The 19,710-nt window shown below is 37.2% G+C and overlaps 1 protein-coding gene across 1 annotated transcript in view; it reads left to right on the top strand.

Annotated features, from left to right (window-relative positions):
* The window catches only part of RFX6 (regulatory factor X6), a 48,124-nt gene extending 28,615 nt beyond the window's left edge, over positions 1–19,509 (top strand). Inside the window, exons 8-19 of the mRNA XM_010979156.3 lie at positions 1,913–1,990; positions 2,108–2,221; positions 4,355–4,404; positions 6,576–6,735; positions 7,679–7,823; positions 9,158–9,267; positions 10,236–10,353; positions 11,800–11,922; positions 12,583–12,789; positions 14,033–14,545; positions 15,385–15,597; positions 18,119–19,509. Of these exons, the coding sequence (XP_010977458.1) occupies positions 1,913–1,990; positions 2,108–2,221; positions 4,355–4,404; positions 6,576–6,735; positions 7,679–7,823; positions 9,158–9,267; positions 10,236–10,353; positions 11,800–11,922; positions 12,583–12,789; positions 14,033–14,545; positions 15,385–15,597; positions 18,119–18,294 (2,007 nt within the window). The 3' untranslated portion in view covers positions 18,295–19,509. The remainder of the gene's footprint in view (positions 1–1,912; positions 1,991–2,107; positions 2,222–4,354; positions 4,405–6,575; positions 6,736–7,678; positions 7,824–9,157; positions 9,268–10,235; positions 10,354–11,799; positions 11,923–12,582; positions 12,790–14,032; positions 14,546–15,384; positions 15,598–18,118) is intronic.
* Positions 19,510–19,710: the final 201 nt, after the last annotated feature.

Raw genomic sequence — 19,710 nt, 5'->3', positions numbered from 1 at the left:
TTCGTCAGTTCCTAGAAAGAGGAGTGGAGCTGAAGCTAAGCACCTTGAGCACCTGCTTTCTTGGGGCAGAAGGGAGGGAGACTGCTTAGTAAGAAGCTGACCCCACTGTGGGGTGTTGGCTTGAAGCTGAGAGGCCTGCTTTCTGCCCAATCACAGTGTCACTCAGGACAGTTTCTACCCACTCCCCCACCACATGCTCACTGACTTCACTACAGCTAAGCCTTCTGCCCTCTGTAATGTAATGTCTATTTTCAGAAGACTGAGCAAAAGTATGTTTATAAAGATGTAAAGTATGATACAGTGATAATTTGTTGTCCAAAGATAATGTAAATATCAAATAAAGTACCAACAGTACAAGTTAAAATTTTTGATGGCTTGTATACAGAAGAAAACAATTGACACATATAGGTAAAAGTAGGTTTCAGGGATCGAAGGGTTAATTTTTGACAACAATTATGAATAGCTTCCTGTCTTTCATGCTGTCATCCTCATTTTAAAAATATGTGTTGGAGACCTATCTAAAAATATAATATCATTGCTTCAATTAAAGAGCATGTCTCAGTTACATTAATGGTGACATGTCCTGCCAGAAGTGTCCTGTAGTCAGCATACCTCCTTGGAAATAGGTTGGTAATTTGCAGGTCATCATTATACAGCTTTGAGCTGAACCACAAAGATGTGTGCTATCGATGGGCTGCAGGGATAAAGATTGGAGAACAAAGGGTTGGGGTAGGACACCTCCATCACCATCAGCACCCTGGATACTATGAGGATAAAAATAGCTGACAACAGTCAATTTCTTAACTTAGATTATGGATTACTCCAACCACTTCACATGTGTAATTTATTTAGCCCTCATAACAACTTGATTGGATATTTGCGAGTATTATTTGGATATTTGCGAGTATTATCATCTCAATTTTATAGATGAGGAAATTAAAACACATAAATGCTGTCACTTGCCCAACATCACATAGCTAGTAAGTGGCCAATGACAGCTGTCATTCAAACCCAGGTACTCTGTAGGCAAAGCTCACACCTCTGACCTCTAAACCTTGTTTCTGTTCACATGGAGCACACAACCCATAACAGGTAGGAATATTTCTAGCTTATAAATATTATTTGAATTTGAATATTATTTGCTTGCTAGAATATTATCTAGTTCTAATCCATTACAAATTTTAAAATATATTTAAAACTTTTAAACTATGCAATACAAATATCAGTGGTAACATGGAAATGGAGAATTTTCATAACAAACATTTAATGTTCATATCTTTTTTGGTAAATAAGTCATTTGATATTATTACTAATTTTAGGTAATATAGTGAGGTCTTATGCTGTGTATCAGGACCTGGGCTATGTGCATTACACATGTTTTATTTAATCTTCTCTAACACCATGTGAGTAATATTATTATTTTACTTAAAAATAGAAAGTCTGGGGTCAGAGACAAAGCAACCCATGCAAAGTGGTGCAGTGGAGGTGGCGCTCCGTGTTAGCTGACTCTACACCTGAAACCACCATACTGCACTGTCCTAGCACCCGCTTAACAAAACTGTGTGAAGAGTTCATGTAGTTTACCATTTTGTGTTTATTTCTCCAGTCAAAGGTCATTTTCTTATTAGGCAGAAAATTACAAGGTTGCTTTGGCCTGCACAATCGCCTTTTTTCATTGTTCTTATATTTTACTGTAATTGTCCATTTGCTTGCTTTTCTTCCTTCACAAGGCAGTATGCTCCTCAAAATAAGAACTGTGCCTTTATTTTTGGTTCCTCAGCATTGAGCACAATGCCTGGTACATAACAGGAGCTTTAAAAATGTGTTTGAGCATACGAACAAATGAGTGCATTAACAGATGAAGGCAGTGTTGAAAGGATACTTTTATTAAGCTTTTTCTTCCTTGAAATAGGTTGATACCCTCATAATGATGTACAAAACTCACTGCCAGTGCATCCTGGACAATGCAATAAATGGAAACTTTGAAGAGGTAAGAGCAACAAAGACTGCTTTGCTGACCGTATTCTGTATACATTCTTGTCCTGTTCTTCATGTGCGTTCACGCTAAGGAAATATCTTCATGTACGTACTCTTTGCTCTCGACTAGATCCAGCATTTCTTATTACACTTTTGGCAAGGAATGCCTGATCATCTTCTACCCCTACTTGAAAACCCTGTTATAATTGACATCTTCTGTGTTTGTGACTCGATTCTTTATAAGGTAAGCTCTTTTAGGATGTCTTAAATAAGAATTATATATTTCTTCAAAGAGTATTCCATCTAAAATTTTGCAATGTGTTTTCTATAAATTTGTTATTTCTGGCTGGAGATATATTATTAACATTTTTCTGCTGAGAAAGCAAGCAATTTAATAGTGAATGTTAAATAATGTATGTATTTTTAATGTAAATTTACACTAGGTAAAAGAAAATCAACTTCTGTTTATAGCCAAGAATGATTCTAAATGTGACACACTTAACTAATAAATGAAAACTTAGTTAATTTTTATTAATTGCTTAAGGTGTTTTCAGAGTAAATGGCAGAGTGGCTTTTTCACAGTGTCAATATTTTGGGGAAACTCTTATGGGATGAATAACTTGAAAATATTGGCAATCTCTAACTTTAATGCATTAATGTCCAATTCTGTTTTTGAACCATATAAGAGCCCTTCAGTGTCTACAGATGGGTCATGAGAACATCAGAAGCAAAGATGATCTGGTTGGCTATCTAGCCGGACATTCAGTAGGGAAGGGGGTGAAGCTAATTCCCCAACAGTCTGTTCTCCAGTTAGAGCAGCCCCCAATCCATGCTGAGGCAGAAAACTGTATTGCAATCTGGGTATTTTAAAGTCAGTCTGTCTAGATTTACCTGCTAAATTGTCATAAGGGAAAACAAAAGCTTTCCTTTTAAAACATAATCTGAGTCAGCAAGGAAACCGAAGCTGGAGCCCTGTTAAGCATTTAGATAAAATCCCTCAAAATTAATTGCTGCTAACACATTCCCAGCTTTGCAGAGAAGTGAAGCAAAAGCTAGATAAACTCAGTCTGGAGCCATTTTGCCCACCAAGGACTGTAGGTGGGCTTGAACCAGAGTGAGGGAGCCCATATTTTCAACCTGTGTTCAGTTCTCCCTCATCGCAGAATGAGAGAAAGGAGGACTAAGTGCAGTGTGTTCTTGACCCATTGAGTTCAAGTTAAAATTGAAGGACGAAGGAGAGTGAGGATTGTCTCATTTTTTTCTGGTTTGAGTAAGAATATCATTATTTAGAGAGAAAGGGTTTAGTTGGCACTAACTGATTGTCTGCAGTGTTTAAGACATGAGAAAGTCACCAGGAAGGGGAAAGAAGATGGCTCTCAGAGTTTTTTAAGACCTGGGCTCATGCACACACATTTACCAGTATCAAGGTCACACTGTTTGGACTATCATTCAACACCTCCAAAAAATACCTTTAAAGCATAGATTCCACTGCCCCCCTCCCCCAATATGGTCCATTTTCTTTGAGTCCAACACAGAAGTCTGAAGGTTAAGTACCTTTGCATGCACAACGTTTTCACTCCTCACGGTGAACCCAGGGAGGCACAGTGAGCACTGTCAATAGAGCAGAGTAAAATGAGCTTCTGCAAGACCTTCATGCCACCTCTAGAGCGTGGTCAGCTTAGCCCATAAAACAGTACATGACTCCCAAGGCCAATCCATTAGTAAGTAACATACTGGGCACGTGCAATGCTGTGTCTTGTTTTAGAGTCTCATATACAGAGAATATGTGTGCGATTTGCTGGAAGGCTACACAGGCCTTTGTAGATGAGTGTCTGCCCACAGTCTGAAATATCTTCTCCTCTAGAGCTCTTGGTCCTCTTCTCCAGGCTGGCACACTCAGTTTACTGGCCAGCCTCAGCCATCTGGACTGCCCTTATCCCGCCTGGTTCCCCATCTCCTTTATTTATCATACTTTTTCCCTAGCCAGGATCAGTCAGCACTAATTTCTTCTTTCTACTGGTTCTCATCAAGGTCCTACCCACCATCTCACCCACGTTTAAGGTTCAGTCTAGCCTTTTCTTTTCAGAATTCTTTCTGCTCTGATAATTAGCTCTCTGTACGCAGGACATTAGCATCATCTGCTTAATCTAGCACGGCCATGTTTCTAAATGCCCCTCTCCCCTTAACTTTTTACAAACACACACACACATAACTTGGACATACTTTCATTTAGGAGATAAAAGTATAATTTTCAGAAATGAGTTAATGTGTTTTTCTCTGGAAAGCTAGGAATAAAAAGTAATTGACAAAGAATACGTGTGTTTCTCTAGAAATACTAAGTAAAGATTTATGTTAACTCTCTTTTGCTGTGATTAAGGTCCTTACAGATGTACTCATTCCTGCAACAATGCAAGAAATGCCTGAAAGGTAGGTTCAGACAATAAAACAAAATACAATAGTTGCTTGTATAGGGTTTAACCTTGTACCTTATGGTAAAAGGAACACATGAAGCAGAAATGCATTCATTTACCAAGATTGTTTTCCTGCTCCTGTCCCTTTGTCTTAGCTGTAAGAGATGTGCCTCAGTCTTTACATTCAAACCTCAGTGAACAAAATCAGTAGAACAATCCTGAAATCCCTTAATTTGAGAGCTGCCCAAGTGAAAAATAAATATTTAAGAGTGGTTGACCTTCAAGACACTGACAAAGTTCTTCCAATGGACACTGGCTAGAGGGAGATACATGGGGATACTTGATGGAAAGCAACCATGATAATAAAGACTATAAGGAAAATTATTTTATCTTTATTATCACTTTGATCCTAATTGCAAAATCAGAGAGTAGCATAATGGAATTACCACCTTCTTTCAGCAAAGAAATAAAGTCTTAAATTGAAATGATGCTTCAAGATTTTTCATAAAATCGTTTCTGATGTGAGAACAACATAAGCTTGAAAAAAAAACAATTCTAATGAAGTAATGAAATTTATTTTAGTAGTGGCAGGCATGTAGCCATGTAACTAATAGTAATAATAGCTGACTTTTATTAAACACAGTGTGGGGTTTGAGACTTTGCAGAAATTATTTCACTTAATTCCTACAACCAGCCTGAAAAATACTATCTATGTATTTATGTCTTAAGTATGCAAGTAGTTCATATTCATCGTAGAAAATGAAAAACATGCATAAGCACATTTTAAAAATCACTCATAATCTTCCCACATTCTTAATGTCTTAGGCTATTATCTCGCAGACTTCCTTCTAGGAATATCTGTAAATATACACATTTTAAAAAATAAGATCATAGTATACATACTATTGCAGCAGACAGTGAAAATCTTTCCATATCAACAAATACAGATCAACATTCTCTTTTTAAATAATTGCATAGATTTCCAACATCTGAAAAATACTTACTTATTTAACCAATTCCTTATCATTTGCTAAGTGGATTTTTTTAATTGAAGTATAGTCAGTTTACAATGTTGTATCCCCTTCTGGTGTACAGTATAATTTTTCAGTCATATATATATATATACATATATACATATATATTTGTTTTCATATTCTTTTTCATTATAGGTTACTACAAGGTATTGAATATAGTTCCCTGTGCTATACAGAAGAAACTTGTTGTTTGTCTATTTTATATACATTAGTTAGGTTCTGCAAATCTCAAACTCCAATTTATCCCTTCCTACCCTTTTCCCTTCCAGTAACCATAAGTTTGTTTTCTATGTCTGGATTTTTAAAAACACATTTTATTAGATTATTCCAAAGAAACTATTATGACCCCAAATTCACAAAAAGGAACCTGGGGGTAGAAAGAAGTTAATCCCAGAGTCAGCTGATTAGTAAGAAGCAGAGCCTAGACTGTAATTGAAGTCTGTTTAAATCCAAACTCTGCCTATTCTTTTTCCTGTACCATGTCACTGTTCCTTACATATGCACCATCCCAAAGATACTTAGATCTATAATATGTAGATTGTTGACTGATTTAAAAACTTTTGTATGTTTTCATAACATATACAAAACCTACATTTGCAATTTTCTAAATAGGGTATACATATAAAATACTAAATATCATTAGTATGTTTTTGATAATTGGTCTCATGGTTACATTCGGAATATAAGAATATGTAGCTAGAAACTAATATTAAATACCTAAAATGACATTATAATCCCCAAGAAGTCAAGATATGCAAACTCAAGTGCACACTTACCTTTTCCCAGAAATATTTTATAGAAAATGACTGAAACAGGAGTTAATATTATTAATAATGAAGTATTTCTTCTTGATCACTCTCTGCATGCCAAGTTTTAACCTGAGTATTTTCCATGAATATTTCTTGTAACCCTCAGAATAATCTTGTTACATAGGTACTATTCTTATTCCCACTTAAATACAAGGAAACTGGAGCTTCAGAAGACTGTTTTGACCAAGATGATAAATGGCAAACCTAGGCTGAGTCCATCTGACTTCAAAGTCATGTTCTTGGAATCATTAATAGCATCCCTCCAGTAAACTGCATTTATTTAATGCATTTTGAACTACTTAGCATTTAATACATAGTTTTCTGTTCTTTGGGGTTTTTTGTAGCTTATTAGCAGACATAAGAAATTTTGCTAAAAATTGGGAACAGTGGGTAGTTTCATCCTTGGAAAATTTGCCAGAAGCACTGACTGACAAGAAAATACCTATTGTGCGAAGATTTGTATCATCTCTGAAACGACAAACATCGTTCTTGCACCTTGCTCAGGTACGTTGGGAAGCCGGAGGTGTTTGAGTTACCAAATCAAAAGCGAATCACCTGCTAGCAAAGACTGAGGAACTTTCAGTGATTGGAGACTAAGTAGACAACAATTAAATTATGCAATATGAGATCCTAGAGTGAATGTGAGAACAGAAAAAGGACATTATTGGGAAAACTAATGAAATTTGAATTATGTCTGTAGTTTAGTTACTAGTATTACCAACGTTAATTTCCTGATTTTAGTAATACAAAATGGCTATGTAAGATGATGACATTAGGAGAAGCTGGACAGAGAGTACATGGAAATACTTGTTTACACTCTTTTTGCAACTTTTTTTGGTAAATTTTTACATTATTTCAAAATAGTTTAAAAAAAGGAAAAGAAAAATCTTTTGAATGCAGTATAAAATGTAGAACTCCTATTTACCATGTGAATCTAATTGATAAGTGAATCCAGTTAATAACATTAGTAGGTTGTGGGGAATGAGCCTATGTGATACTGGATGTTGTGAAACCCACAACACATTTTAAACTACCTGTTAATTTGGTTGTCTCAAATGGGGAGAAAAAAGCAATTCTTAAATTAGGACTACATGTTTGTATATTATTAAAATATATTTCCCCTCCTCTCAAATGATCATTCTTTTTATGAAGGTTTCTAGCCCCCTAAGTTTTGAAAGACTAGCTTGGGATAGTTCCAGGTAAGAAATGTAACACTGTAAAATTCTTATGTTCTGACCATGGATAAAAAAATTTATTTTCCTATCCCCAAAATAATTGTCAAACCTTTAACAGAGATGATCATGAGTCTCAACTACTGCTTTTAGTTTTAAAATAAGAAAAGAGTTATTTATGATTCCTTAAGGAACTATTTCTCTAGAAGCTAGAACTTTTCTTTCGGTAGGCAATCAATGATATAGCTTAGTGTTTTTTTTTTCACTTTATGTAGATTGCCCGACCAGCTCTCTTTGACCAGCATATCGTGAATTCCATGGTATCTGATATTGAAAAGGTTGACTTGAATAGTATTGGATCTCAGGCCCTTCTCACCATTTCGGGCAGCACAGACACTGAATCTGATATCTACACTGAATGTAAGTCTTCTCTCTTTGTTTAGAGCTGGGCTTCCCAACCTCAGCACTATCGCTGACCTGGGCTGGAGAACCCTTGGATGGAGCGGTGGGGACTGTCCTGTGGACTGGAGGATGTTTAGTAGCATCCCTGACCTCTACCTCCTACGTGCCAGTAGCAGCCTCCCATGACAGCCAAAAATGTCTCCAGGCATTACTAAATGTCCCTTTGAACTACAAAGTCAAGTCTGTTTGAGAAACCCTGGTTTATGGAAATACTTTTTAAAACTTCTCTATTTTAAAGCAGTTATGCTAACTGATTCTGGAAAAACCTGGAAAATACAGAAAATACTAAGAGGAAAATAAAAGCCATCCATAACCTCGTTGCCTAGAAATAATCCAAACAGAAATAACCTGAAAGTAGGCAAAATGGTTTTGAGTTTTGTGAGTTTTCCTCTAGGTTTACATTGCATGTGTACACGTTACCATGTGTTTTACACTTTTGGCATTGTATGGTATATAATGTATATCAAAATGGTATCTCAACGGAATACTGTTTTTCAAAGCAGAAATTCCCTGCTCAGGTTTGGACAATCTGTCGGAGTTTACCAAGTCAGTACGTGTGAGTGGACAACCAGGCTTCACTTCCAAGGAATAGCAACCCACTATTTCTCCCATGCTTTCTCTCTGAAAAGACAAAAAAAAAAAAAAAAAAAGAGAAAAAGAAAAAGAAAAACTACAGCCTCCCATAGGCTATAGCACACTGCTCTCCAGGGATGATCCAACCTCAGCCCTGTTTTCTGTTTCCTGACATAAGATTATGTAACCTTGGGGATTCAGCAAACCTCAAACTCTTTAATTAAATGATGGTCCTAAACTGCCCCTTTAATTTTAATGATAAAAGATTATTCATGTAAATGGCTCAATTCTGCAGAGCAGAACTTAATTTTTGCTGAAGATAAAGGATATTTCAGAAAGCAGGGTATCAACAAATCTGGCTTAGTTCATTCATTAGCTTTCAACTAATCCATAGCATTTAATAAAAGCATTGCATTCAAAATCTGTAATCATCTATACTGACAACTTATTCTTCCCTAGTATATAATACATAAACCTCTATTTCAGTATATACCAAGATGTATGCACTTATGATAGAAATTCTGAAGAGCAAAGACTAAACATTTTTTGCTACTGTTTTCAGGCTATGAAATTGCTTTCCTTAACACATTTACTTAATCTACCTGTCTTTCCCTTCTATGCTATAACATTATTAATGATTCCTAGTTTTAGATTTCTCTTGGGTTCAAAGTAGAGTGGTGCAGTATTCTGATTTCGCTTTTTTTCTTTTTACACGGCAGATGACTCTATCACAGTGTTCCAAGAACTGAAAGATCTCCTTAAGAAGAATGCCACTGTGGAGGCTTTTATTGAATGGCTGGATACTGTGGTAGAGCAGAGAGTTATTAAGGTATTTTTCAATGACATATTCAGAAAATAAAATTTTTTGTTAATAGTAAATGCTAAAAAGTGGTTGTAATTTCTAGAATGGTGGGGGAGTGATGATAGGCTATGTGCAAAGTGCCTTGCAAAGCTTTTGAAACCCTACAAATAAGGCAAGCCAAATATCAAGTTTAGAAATATGGCAGATTTGAGAGCATTGGGCATGAATTCAATTCTATTTATCGTTTTTGATGGACTACAAGACACTATGCTTTCCCTATCAGTCAATAAAGTTACAGCTGAGTAACATCAGTTTTGGAAGATAAACTTAGAAACTGGAAGGATCTGGTCCTTTTCTTAAAAAGCATGCTTTCATAAATGCTAACAGAAAATATGCTTTTAAGTATTTGCCTGTTTTTAAATTCCAGGAGCTCAGGATTTTGTGTTTTCTATGTGGTTTCTTCAACTCTTTCAGTTAACCTTCAAGTCATCCATCATGAAACAAGGCAATAAGAACAAATATATATCCATCACCAGTTGGTGTTAGCCACTCTGTATCAAGGAGAGTAGTTATAGTGTAGAGACTTTTTTTTTTTTCCTCCTGGAAGGAAAACAGATTATCATTCAGGACCAGAGAAGTCGGAGTTAATCATTCACAGAAATATATAACCTTTCCTCCACACTTCACCTACTGCTCTTTTTAAAGTTCTGTCAAAGGAAAATTAAGAGAGAAAATATTTTGTAAATTGTTTCATTTTGTTTTCCAATTCTATTGAGTAACAAAACCATACAGAATAAAGAACTATTAACCTTAAAGATGACAGCAAAGACAGATTAAAATAAAAATCCCTCGACAAATAATTTTATTTGATGAAATAAATGGCATGCCATGCCATCTGTCCATTTGTCAGTTTATCTACCTCTTGATCTTATGTAGGAACCATGAAATAACGAGATGACAGATTTTAGAGTTTCATTTTGTTCCTTTACTTTTAGACCAGCAAACAAAATGGAAGATCATTAAAGAAGAGGGCTCAAGACTTTCTGCTGAAGTGGAGCTTTTTTGGTGCTCGAGTAATGCACAATCTCACCCTGAACAACGCATCCAGTTTTGGTATCTTATATGCTTTATAAAATTCTTCTCAAGTGAATTACATCATTCATTCCCCAGTCACATTTTCTATCAGTTTTTAAATATTGTGGCACTGTCACTTCTCAAATCTGACCACTGAGCCAGTAGAGAATGGTAGTTATTGGCCTGGATTTTAGAGTCAGACCACATGCCGAGTTCAGTCCTAATACTGCTTTTCTTTGGCTTGGGTTTTACCCAAGGTAATCTGCTCATTGCAGAAAGGGGAAAGTATTTCTTTCATTCGGTTATATAGGCACCTGGGTGAGGTGATATCTATAAAATACATTGCCTAGCACCTGGTAAACACATAAGAAATATCAGCTAAAACCATTTTATTCCACCACTGCTTGAATAAATTTTCTTTCTTAAACAAGCAAATAAACAATACTTAATACATTATTTTCCAAAGGCACTACTCACTGCAGTAAGGCAAATGTTTTCATCTTTTCCAGGAACCCGCATAGCTGTGCTCCAGGAATCAAAGAGCAGTTTAGAAGACACGCTGTAATATGTGTTTTCTGACCCATCTTTCCTGATCTATATGACTTATGAAAAAATTGAATCAAGTTAGCTTTTTCAAAAATTGAATGCCTTCTTTTTCCTAAAATTTCTGAGATTCTTAGTTCTAGCTCCTGGACAATACTTCCATGTTTAGTAGTTGCATTTTGAGAAATCTCCACATTATAAAATAGATTACAGTTAACTAAATTATTTTTATTTACTTTTCAGTAGAATTAGATATAACCAATGAACTTGTATTGAGGATGAACAAAATGTATTGAGCTATTATTTAAAATATGGCTTGGCTTATATTTAAAGTTTCTTAAAATATACAACATTTAAAACTGATTTTATTATGAAAAAAGACTTGCTGGGAAATCTGTTGAATTGTTAAAAGATGTTTTCTAGGACATCTTCCGCATGAAAATTATTCTTTTCCTTTTTTTTTTTTTAAAGTGAAAGAGCATTTTATTTTAGGTTAGAAAGACATCTTCTCACCTGATACTTTTTCCAGACCATGTTGGCCATTGTCTAATTATTCAGTACAAAGTAAACAGAAATAGAGCAGAGTGGAGCTCATTCTCTTCAGGTTAAAGCTTATCACACTCCAGTGTGTGCCCTCTTAAAGCATAAAGCGTGTCTCACTTTCATCCGTATTTTCCTTTGATGTAATTAGTGGCCAAAGAGCGGGCAGGACAGTACACACAGTGCAATGGGCAGGCGGTACACAGAGAGATTAGAGACCCAAGTTAAGCGTGTTGGTCTTAGCAGGTCATTTAAAGTCCAACAAGTGTTTGTTTATTTCAGTTGCTCCTTGTAAAGTGTTGCGAGATGGTCACAAAGATAACTTGACTTTCCTTTCCTTCTCTTTCTCTCCCTTATTTCATCTCCACCACGCCCTCTCCTGATCCCCCATCCATAAACAAGGTTCTTTCCATTTGATCCGAATGCTTCTTGATGAATACATTCTGCTGGCCATGGAGACCCAGTTTAATAATGACAAAGAACAGGAGTTACAGAACTTATTGGACAAGTATATGAAGAATTCAGGTAAGTTAAAAATGTATATTTTGTTTTGCACATTTCTTTGTTGAAACTTAAGATCAAGAATTGGTAAGCACACAGATTAAATGGATTTATAACCATCTCAGTTTTCCCCTAATGTAGTGACTACTAACACAGGATAGTAACACTAACAGAGCCCTATTTTTCCCTTTCGTCCATTGATGCATAGAGCAGTCAAAGTACTTTACTGAAAACTCTGAAAATCGATATTCTTAACTTCCGAGAACTTAGATGAAATTGAAACAGTGACTATAGTACAAAAAAAAACTATAATTCAAGACAACACATGTGGTATATACCACCTTATAAATGGTGTAGAGATAAGTTCTATAGGAATTTGGAGAGGGAAGGAAACACATGTATTTGGGATGTGATGACTTGCTTTTTAAAGGCTATTCACTCCAGAGTGGATTATTTAGTGCCCCTCACAACACACCTGCATTCACAAATACTCAGTTAACAAAAACCAGCAGCACTGCCAAGACCAAAGATCTGCCAGCCTTGTTTCCCGTGGAAAACACTTCTCAGGAGTTTCCAGATTTATGACCCAACCCTAGAATATGTATTTTTTTCAACTTGGACTTACCTACTAGCACTATGGGAATGATGTTAGCTTTCCTATTAAAAAAAAAAAAATCTTTCCAGATGCAAGTAAAGCTGCCTTCACTGCCTCTCCGAGTTCATGCTTTCTGGCCAACCGTAATAAAGGGAGCGCTGTTCCCAGCGACACTGTGAAGAATGAAAGCCACGTGGAAACAACCTACCTTCCTCTGTCATCCAGTCAACCTGGAGGCTTAACATCTGCTCTGCACCCATTCCCTGCTGGGAGTACAGACAACATGCCGCTCACAGGTAGGCTGGGAAGCAACCAAGAAGCCCACTTAGGCTTCAGGATGTCTCACAGGAACCTTGGCTTTCTTAAAACTAGTACCTTCCAGGTATTCCAAGAATAAAAAGGCTCATCACTGACTTATAATGAAGATTTATAATATTTTTTGTGATTTTCAGCATTTGTCATTCACATTTTCATCAATGCCATGTTTAAGATAGGTATCACATTGACATACTCTCTTAGTTATAGCAGAAGTACAAATAATTGGTTATTTGATTTTGTGGAAGAAAAAAATAGATCAGGTGCCCATAGAATCCTTAAGATGCTTTGAAAGTTGAAAAATATAAGCTGCTTATTTATTTTTGGATTTTGAGGAAACTTTATTTCTCCTCCATAAAGAATCGATTCAAGGAGGGAGGGTAAGGCTCAGTGGTGGAGTGCAGTCTTAGCATGCACTAGGTCCTGGGTTCAATCCCCAGTACCTCCATTAAAAAATTAATAAGTAAATAAACTTAATTACCTACCCTTCATAAAAAAGAATATATATTTTTTAAAAAATTGAATTCAGCTATTTTTAACCATTACAATAATTTTCTCTTTGGTCTGGGGTCCTCTTTCTGTCAATCTGAATGTTTATGGCTTAGCTAGCTACTAGATTATACTTTAAGTCTGCTTGTTTTGAAATCCCTCTACATACCTTACTTCATGGGACACACAGAATTTTAAACCTGAAAGGGCCTTTTAGTTCAGGGGCCTAGTTCCACCAATGGGAAATTGGAGGCCCAGGGAATTGGTGGCATCCATAACTCATTGCCCAACAACTGGGTTTGCAGGAAGTTTTGAATTGGCTGCTCTGAAGCCATTCTTATTTTGATATGACTGCCTTCTTCTTTCACCCCAAAATTCAAACCATTGAACATTCAGCTTGCTTTGTAATTATGGAGAAATGTGAACAGCACACCTCCTGCCCCCTTGCCCTTCCCAAGCTGGGCTCTAACGATCTTCATACCCATGGAAGGATGAAGCCAGCCCAGACTTTCCTCCACAGTCACTAACTCCAAAAGTTGCCACAGTTGTGAAATGCACACATGTTGTGTTTTTAAATCTAGAATTTTGAAGTTCCCCAGTCCTGTTATTTTTGGAGAGTAGAAATGAACTAATATATAACAAGATATATTAACAAGTCTTTTGAATAATTTTAAAACATGTGAGCCCATCTGTTTGAATTTGCCACTAGTGAACACTCTGGTAACTTTTTTCCAGGTCAAATGGAGCTTTCCCAGAGTTCTGGTCATCTGATGACACCACCCATTTCTCCAGCCATGGCCAGCCGAGGAAGCGTCATTAACCAGGGGCCAATGGCGGGGAGACCCCCAAGTGTGGGTCCAGTGCTGTCAGCCCCGTCACACTGCTCAGCATTCCCAGAGCCCATTTATCCGGCTCTCCCTCAGGCCAGCCATGACTTTTATGGGACCAACTCCAACTATCAGACTGTGTTTAGGGCCCAGCCTCATCCCCCATCAGGACTCTATCCTCATCGCCCTGAGCACAGTCGATGCATGGCCTGGAGTGAACAGCAGCTTCCTAGAGACTTCTTCAGCGGCAGCTGTGCTGTGTCTCCATATAATTCTCGGCCACCTTCCAGCTATGGACCATCCCCACATGGCCAAGATTCACACAGCATGCAGTTTTTAAATACCGGAAGCTTCAATTTCCTGAGCAATGCAGGAGCTGCCACCTGCCAAGGAGCAACATTGCCTCCTAATTCACCTAATGGTATTGATGTTTTTAAAGAATTTGTTCTGGCTTTTGAGATGGCAGGAAGGCCAAATCAGACATTGAGCTCCACTTCGGCTGAAAAGCGTGTCATCCCTGTAGAGCTTTCTAAAGATTGTGGAATCTTAGGCATTTGGAGCTCATTTCTGCCACATGCAAACATATCCCTACTTCTTGTGGCTTTACTAAAGTTGCCTTTCTAAATGCCACATGTGATGAAAAAATATTATGTCAAACCATATGTTTGAAACCAACCTTGGTACCCTAAAAGAAGAATGTTCTGTTCTTTAAAAAGGTTGTTGGTGAATAATGTTTCTTCTGGAGGACTAGCTGCAGATCTTAAAGATTAGGACCCAAACCATGCCTCCTATTAGGCTGATAAAACATTGAAGTTACTGAGCTAGAAAATTCAGAGGACTAATCCATCCACCAAAGTAGGCGTGATGCCCCTCTCCTCATGTAGACCAGTCCTTCTCCCGGAAACATGAGTCTGTAAATAAAACTAGTATTTCACAGGCAGAGTTAACTTTTTTGCTAGATAGAGGCTAATAGTGCTTTTTTCTTTGTAAGTAGAACTTGTTAATTTAAATAAGGGACTTATGAGAGAAGTGTAGTCATTATCTCAAAATTAATAATATGATAACTCCTGTGTATTTTTAAAACAAAAACAACGTAGTGAACCATAAGCCAAAACCCAACTGTAGAGTAAATGTAGATGGATATGTAATATTTACAGCATGATATCTTTAGGGCTCTATCCTATTACTGCATCCTTTTTTTTTTCTTCCTGGAGTATTATTTGTAAGTTAACTCTACACTCTCAACATTTTCTGTTATAGGGTACTACGGAAGCAATATAAACTACCCAGAGTCTCATAGACTTGGATCGATGGTGAATCAACACGTCTCTGTCATCAGCAGTGTCCGCTCACTGCCTCCCTACAGTGACATCCATGATCCCCTTAACATTTTAGATGACAGTGGTAGGAAGCAGACCAGCTCTTTTTTTGCAGACACATCACCTTCAGCTGCCTGTCGAACTCCTGTAGTAGGTAAATTATATTAGTAGCTCTTGAAAATGTTTTAAAACGCTGTTAACCAGGGGAGAGGGCATAGTTCAAATGATAGAGTGCATGCTTAGCATGTATGAGGTCCTGGGTTCACCCCAGTGCCTGCTCTAAAAATCAATCAATCAATCTAATTACCTCCCCCTAAAAAAATTAAATTAAATTAAACTAAATTTTTTAAACAGTTGTTAAACCTCAGGTTTGCAGTATTAACTGGGCATTTATGTTCCCACCATTGGTTTATCACTTTGGATGTGAAGTTACGTTTGTGAATCTTACCATTTCTCAGTAGACATGTCACCATGCAATCTACTGTTAGATCTGTTACTCTTTTCATAAAGAATAGCTGGCATCTATTATGTGTGCAAAAATGAATATACCCTGTCAAATGCAATCTAAAAAACTGTAAGTCTTATGAGGGCAAGGATGATGTCTCTCACTCTGCCTTTTTCACTGTTAGAAGCGGGGCAGTGCCAAGAGTTTTCTTTGGACCCCATAATCTCCACCAGTACCCTCAAACCACCCCAAGTTTTAAAAGATGGTGAATTGTGATGAAGGTTACTGTCATTTTCTCAAATACATGTAAAATGTAATTAGACACCTCTGTAGAAAATGTTGCTTTTTTATTGTTCTATAACATACATTTTAAGTAAAAATGAGCAAGATAATGTTTGCTATGAAGTCCCCTAGCATCTTATCCCAACCAGCTTGTTGTCCTTAAGAAAATACTGCAACTTGTAACAGATGCATCACCAGCACCCAGTAGAGTGTCTGCCTCATAGTAGGGACTCAATAAATCAGTGAGTTGAAAAAAAAAGGGCAAAAACATAATTCATATGTTTAGTTTCTGAAATTGCTAATAAGGTATCACAGAGCAAGTCTATATCCATGTAAGTATCAAGGCAGAGTTTTAATGTTTACGTGAGATGATTGAAATCTTCCAATGGAATTGATTCCAGATTAGTGAAAGTAGAGGGCATTGACACCCAAACAGCATAAGGGAAATGAGATAATTTCCATCTCTCCTCACTCAGTGTGCTTTTCCAATAATTCAATAGGAAGCACTTCTTCCCTTCCTATGACCACCACAGATGCTCCCTGAGCACTCGTCTCATGCTGTCTGCAGAGGGTCATTGCTTCTAGGTTACACTAATGAAGCAGAAAATTCCACTTTAGGAAGTGTCCTCACTGTGAGACTAAAATGTACTGCGTTGCTGTTGTTACTATTAGTTCTGTTTACTCGGAGAGATAGTGGAAGCTTTGATGGAACATAGCTTGGGTGCAGGATGGACTCTAAGCTTAAGTTGTCAGAGCTGGCTTACAGGTAAACTACAAAAAGGGCTTCAGGGTGAAAAGAGTGACTAGAGTAAGTGGGTAAGTTGCACAAGGGGAGTTAGGACCAATAACTATTTCCTTAGTTATAAAGCCTGATTTTTAGTGACAGAGAAGATGGTTGTTAGGACAGTAAGAAAAACAGCACTTAGAGGGCAGCAACCAAAATGCAGGAAATGTAGTGTTAGTAAGCCAGTTAGTCAAAACTTTTGAGAACCTACTACTAGGTGCCAAACCTCATGTTAGGTGTGAGGTGATGGTGGTGACCGGGACAGAGTTCCTGCCTACAAGAAGCTTACATTCCGGTAGGGAGAGAGAAGGCAGTGAGTATATAAACCAGTGCACTAAAAAGATAATTTCAGGTACTCTGAAGTAGATTAAAGAGGATAAAATGACAGATAGTCATGGAGGAGCTGTGTTAGGTGGTGTTGTTGGGAAAGGAATCTGGAGTTGAAAGCTGAATGAGAAGAAGGAGGCAATGATGTAAAGATCTAATGGGAGAGCTCTAGGCAAAAGAAAGGGCAAGTTGCATAGTCTCTGAAATGGGAACGCTTTCGGAAAATTTAAAGGGCAGAAAGGCCAGTGTGTTTTGAGCATGGTAAATGAAGAGAGGGGAGTAAAATAAATCCGAAGACAGAGACCAGTTCATATGGGGTGTTATGAACCAGGGCAGGGAGCTTGGATTTTGTTCTAAGAGTAATGAGGAGCCACTGTAACATTTGAGAAGAGTGACAATTTGATATACATTTCTGCAAGATTATCCTGGCTGCTCTCTCCAGGGTGAGAGGTGGGGCAAACAAAGGTGAGGGTCAAGAGACTAGTTCGGAGGCTGTTGATCCAGGTAAGAGAAGACGGTGGTTTGAAATACAGTTGTGGAGGCACAGATGGAAAGAGGAGGTAGACTGGGGATATATTTTGGTGATAAAGTTGTCTGAATTTATGTTTGAAATTGAGTTTCCTTTGTGAAATGAGAAGAAGAAGGAAACAATTTCTCGGAGAATAGCGAGGAGGGAAATGGAAGAAAAGATGAGGATTTCTCTGAGAAACCATACACACTCAGATTTAGTACAGATATGGGTGCAAAGGTAGATAGGAAGGCTTAACATCGAGTGGCACTTACAGAGAAAAGAAAATGTAGCCAATTTTCAATTGCTGATTATATTTTCCCTTACAGCATCCAGCTTGCAAGCCCCAGTTCCTTCCTCCTCATCCCAGTGTATGTATGGAACTTCCAATCAGTATCCAACTCAAGAAACTCTGGACTCCCACGGAGCAAATGGTAGAGAAATGGTGTCCTCTCTACCGCCCATCAACACTGTGTTCATGGGAACAGCAGCTGGAGGCACTTAAACCAACAATGTCGGGTTGGGGTTGAAACTTTAAAAATCTCTACTGCTCAAATCCTATCCACTGAGACTCCCATCAGAGAAAGAAAATGGAATATTCAGGGGCAGGACATTGTTTTTCAGGTCACTGGTACAAAACTAAGGACAACTCCCTAGTGAATGGAAGTACTTGCAGAGTTTGCCTTGCACACAAATTATTTAGAATGTGGTCTCATTATTAATCACAGATTCATGCATTACCAAATGCAACCAGTGGAGCTTTGAAGATGCAGACATTTCAACTCTAAGGATTTAATATTTCACTTCTTAATTTATTGAAAATCTGTTTCATTTTTGGTTTCTAAAAAAGAGAAATGTTTATTTAATGCCTTTAAAACGCCTTTAATTTATTAGGATCTCAGAATCATTGTTTACTATCCCTTATTTGACAAAAAGTCAAATGTGTATGGTCTACCTCCTATGGAAATGTTTACAAGGTCAAGACTTAATTCAGTTCAGCCTAGACCAAAGTTGCTTGCCTTTCAATTTCTGTGCATTAGTATGATGATTTCTGTTACATAGCAGTATTCCAATTCTATGTAACTGAATGGAGATTATTCTTCTTTATTTAAAAAAGATAAGAAGAAGTAAAGTATGGAAATATTTTTAATGGCTTGGTTGCTTTCAGGGCTGGTACTGTTTCTGAAAAATGCTGGGGATTTGCAGGCAAAGCTAATTTAGATACCAAGTTAAAGAGTAAAGTTGGTTGGTTAAAATGCCATAATTCCAGAACATTTGCATATCAGATCCATGCATATAAATATAAAGAAATTGTGATTTGTAGACTGAACTTCTACAGATGTGGAAGCAGTCTTTAATAAAGTACTCTGCTTAGAAACTGAAGTGAATGAATGTTCAAAAATCACCTGATGTGAAGGATTCATTACATATAAATTAATATCTAGCTCTGTTTCTTTTTCTTTTTTGTATATCTAAACTGAAAAGTCTGTTTTAAGACTCATAGCCTATAATGGGAAACTTCCATTAACTTCACAGGCTTCTCCTAAAGTCTAATGACAGGCCTTATATCATTTGTATTAAGGATTGGGCTGTACTCTAAGCCCCAGGTACATTGTAAAAGGGTCTGTAAGCCCCAAACACCCATGATACAGCATGATGTAATTTGGTAAAGACCAGCTGTGGAATTGTTCCCAGCAAGCAATAAACAATCATCTGTGGACTTGTTGGAGTGTTGCTACCATTTGCTCAGTGGTGTGCTCAATAGTATTAGTTTGTGAGCTAATTAATTAGCAGAAATATTTTGCAACAATAACATCATAAACAGCAACCTAAATGTCCTATTCTTTACTGTGGTAATATCACAAGAGTACAAAGGAAAGTGAAATTAATAAGGGCTTGGATTGAAGGAGAAAACAAATCA

Source organism: Camelus dromedarius, chromosome 6, assembly GCF_036321535.1.
Source record: "Camelus dromedarius isolate mCamDro1 chromosome 6, mCamDro1.pat, whole genome shotgun sequence".
NCBI lineage: Eukaryota > Metazoa > Chordata > Mammalia > Artiodactyla > Camelidae > Camelus > Camelus dromedarius.
This window is presented reverse-complemented; position numbering and strand designations above follow the sequence as displayed.